This window comes from Sphaeroforma arctica (assembly GCF_001186125.1).
Source record: "Sphaeroforma arctica JP610 unplaced genomic scaffold supercont1.4289, whole genome shotgun sequence".
NCBI classification, from domain to species: Eukaryota; class Ichthyosporea; order Ichthyophonida; genus Sphaeroforma; species Sphaeroforma arctica.
In genome coordinates this window covers 1-2,577 of record NW_014036269.1, presented here as the reverse complement: position 1 = coordinate 2,577, position 2,577 = coordinate 1, and the positions used below count along the sequence as shown (strand labels likewise).

The following is a 2,577-nucleotide window of genomic DNA, read 5'->3' as shown; positions in this document are numbered from 1 at the left end:
CAATAGGCTTCTATATTCTTGAATATGTATACATTATACATATTATATAGAGATAAATACAGAAGTGTATGTATATATATAAGTATACATATATGTATGTATATATGTATATATATATATATATATATATATAGATATATATACAGGTATGTATGTATGTATGTATGTAGGTCTAAGTATATGTGTATGTATGTAGGTCTAAGTATATGTGTATGTGAATGTATGTGTATATAAATATTTATATTTTAGTAAAAGCGACTTTCATGAAAATTCGTGGTAGAGGGTGCAGGGTGCTTTCCGAGTATCCAGGGTGACAAGGGGTCTTGACCGCTCAAGTTCTTGACCCCTGTGTCTAGGCTAGAGAGACCCTCTATGGACATAGTTATATAGTTGAGAGGGAATACGAATCTAGTATCCATATGTTAGGGATAATTACACGAGTCTACGTAGATTCAGCTCCGTTTATGCGTATCTGAGTACATATTTTTTCATTTTATATTTGTCCAAATCAATTTAGACTACAGAACCTGTAAACATATACTGTGAGCATACAAAACCCTATGGTTGTCATAGGACGCTATACTATCACTTCTGGCATAAATAAGCAAAATCTGGATCATGTTTGATTCCGTGAAGGGCACTACCGCCTTCAGAGCGTTTCAGGTACTTTCTGATCAAATGTTGGGATGTTGGTAAATGTATCTGGACTGTTGTGTTCGTTTACCAGTATTCCCTATAAGAACAACATGGGTTCTTTTTCCTTCCCCTCCCCGGTCCATATATCTCTTTTGCCGCCTATCAATCTGTCGTAAGTACGATATCTGTCGAAAGCTTGTGGGAAAGAATGATTCATTGCTGATAGTCTACAAAACAGATAGTTATTCTGATGAGTTGAGGATAGGAGCTAGTTGGCTCGTACATTGACAATCAGTCACTTCCGATTTGCAACAGCTATTTTCGTCGAATTAGTATCGGTATTTTAGATAACTAAAAGTCCGGCATTTCCAGATCGAATGTTGGGATGTTGGTATATGTATTTGGAGTTGTGTTCGTTTAACAGTATTCCCTATATGAGTAACATATGAATTGAAATTCGCGCACGCAGATCGAAATTTGCGTTCTGCTTCCTTCCCCCCTGCGGTCCAAAAATATATTTTGCAGTCCATCTATCTGTCGTGAGTAGGATCTCAGTTAAAAGCTTGTGGGGAAGAATTTATCATTGCTGATAGTCTACAAACCAGATGGTTATTCTTTTCAGTTTGAAGAGAATAGCAAATTGGCTTGTACATCGACAACCAGTCGCTTCCGATTTACAACAACTATATACGCCGAATTGTTATCGGTATTATTGATAATTAAAAGAATGTGGATTCTATGATGCCAGTATATTAATTATGAGAGAATTTAGAGGACTAAATCTGTGATTTTGAAGCTTTCGTGGTTTCACTCGAGTACAAACAATGCAGTATACGCAGAAGTATAGTTCACAAGTGCAGGACGTGTGAATTTAGCCGCAAAGCGTCCTTACAGCTTCTTAAATGCGGTAACTAGGAAAGATCTACTGCAAAACACAAACAATTTTTATTGCAAGTATAGCAGCAGAGCGCGGTATCGTAAGCTATGTCAACCTACGTGAGACGCCATATGAACACCAGCGCGCACATCAGCGTGCACTATGTAAAGCTCAATATTGATACTCGGTTAATACTTAACAACTGCTTATAAGGCCATGACTACGATTATGTTTCCACGTGCGTGACTACGAACGCGTAAGCGCACGCACTGAAAAATAAAACCCAATGGTACTAGGGTAAATCAGCTCACAGATGCGAATTGAGCGCAAAGATATTCGGGAACGATCCGACTAAACCACCTTGATTGTTCAATGGCAGAAGGTCGCTGTTCAAAGTTCGCGATTCTGTACGACAACAAATCGCTGGGAGCTGTGTTTGAAGATGGTCATGTTGATGGGTTCGTCGTCGTTTCCTTCCACAAGCTTGACTTCTCAAACTTTCATCAGTCTTGGCAGAATGGCGGCAAATGTCCCCAGCGAATGCGTGAGGCTTCTTCCGTGCGTGTTAACAGCATTATTGGATGCGACATAATCCTTTTTTTTTTATCCACGGAGTATGCGTGTATACATAACGTCCGAATCCAATGCTACTTGAAACTTCCTCTCGCAACTTACCTTCAGAGTAGTTACAGTGTCCATACCTTAGCTGATTTATTGTTTAACCATGAAGGTAAATTGCGGGAAGAAGTTGAAAACAACGAGTGGACACGGACATCACGAACATACGCATACCTTTACACTTGATCCAACGCGGCGCAACAGTTTAAACAGAAACTTCGATTGCTACTTCGAACCAAGCCTGGCAGCCAGACATACTATTCATCGATTGTTAGCAGATCACTTAAATGTACCAGCGCTAATGTTTGCCTCAAGGCAGTACACATTGAGAGACATAGCTAAAGTATTCGTTCCTCTGACGAGTTCATGTCTAAGCGCTGGCCATTTTTGGGCGATGGCTGGATGGCTAACAGGCCACCCAACCGTGAAATCACTTTTATATATAA

General features: G+C 39.6%; 1 protein-coding gene across 1 annotated transcript; it reads left to right on the top strand.

The window, feature by feature from the left end:
• The first annotated feature begins 1,586 nt into the window (after positions 1 to 1,586).
• SARC_14201 (hypothetical protein) lies at positions 1,587 to 2,577 on the top strand. The gene has a single exon (XM_014291665.1). The coding sequence runs from the start codon at positions 1,886 to 1,888 to the stop codon at positions 2,315 to 2,317; it is 432 nt and encodes a 143-aa protein (XP_014147140.1). The 5' UTR covers positions 1,587 to 1,885; the 3' UTR covers positions 2,318 to 2,577.

Bases quoted from the DNA above. Each gene is read 5' to 3' on its own strand.
- SARC_14201 (XM_014291665.1), top strand. From the start codon at position 1,886: ATGGCAGAAGGTCGCTGTTCAAAGTTCGCGATTCTGTACGACAACAAA.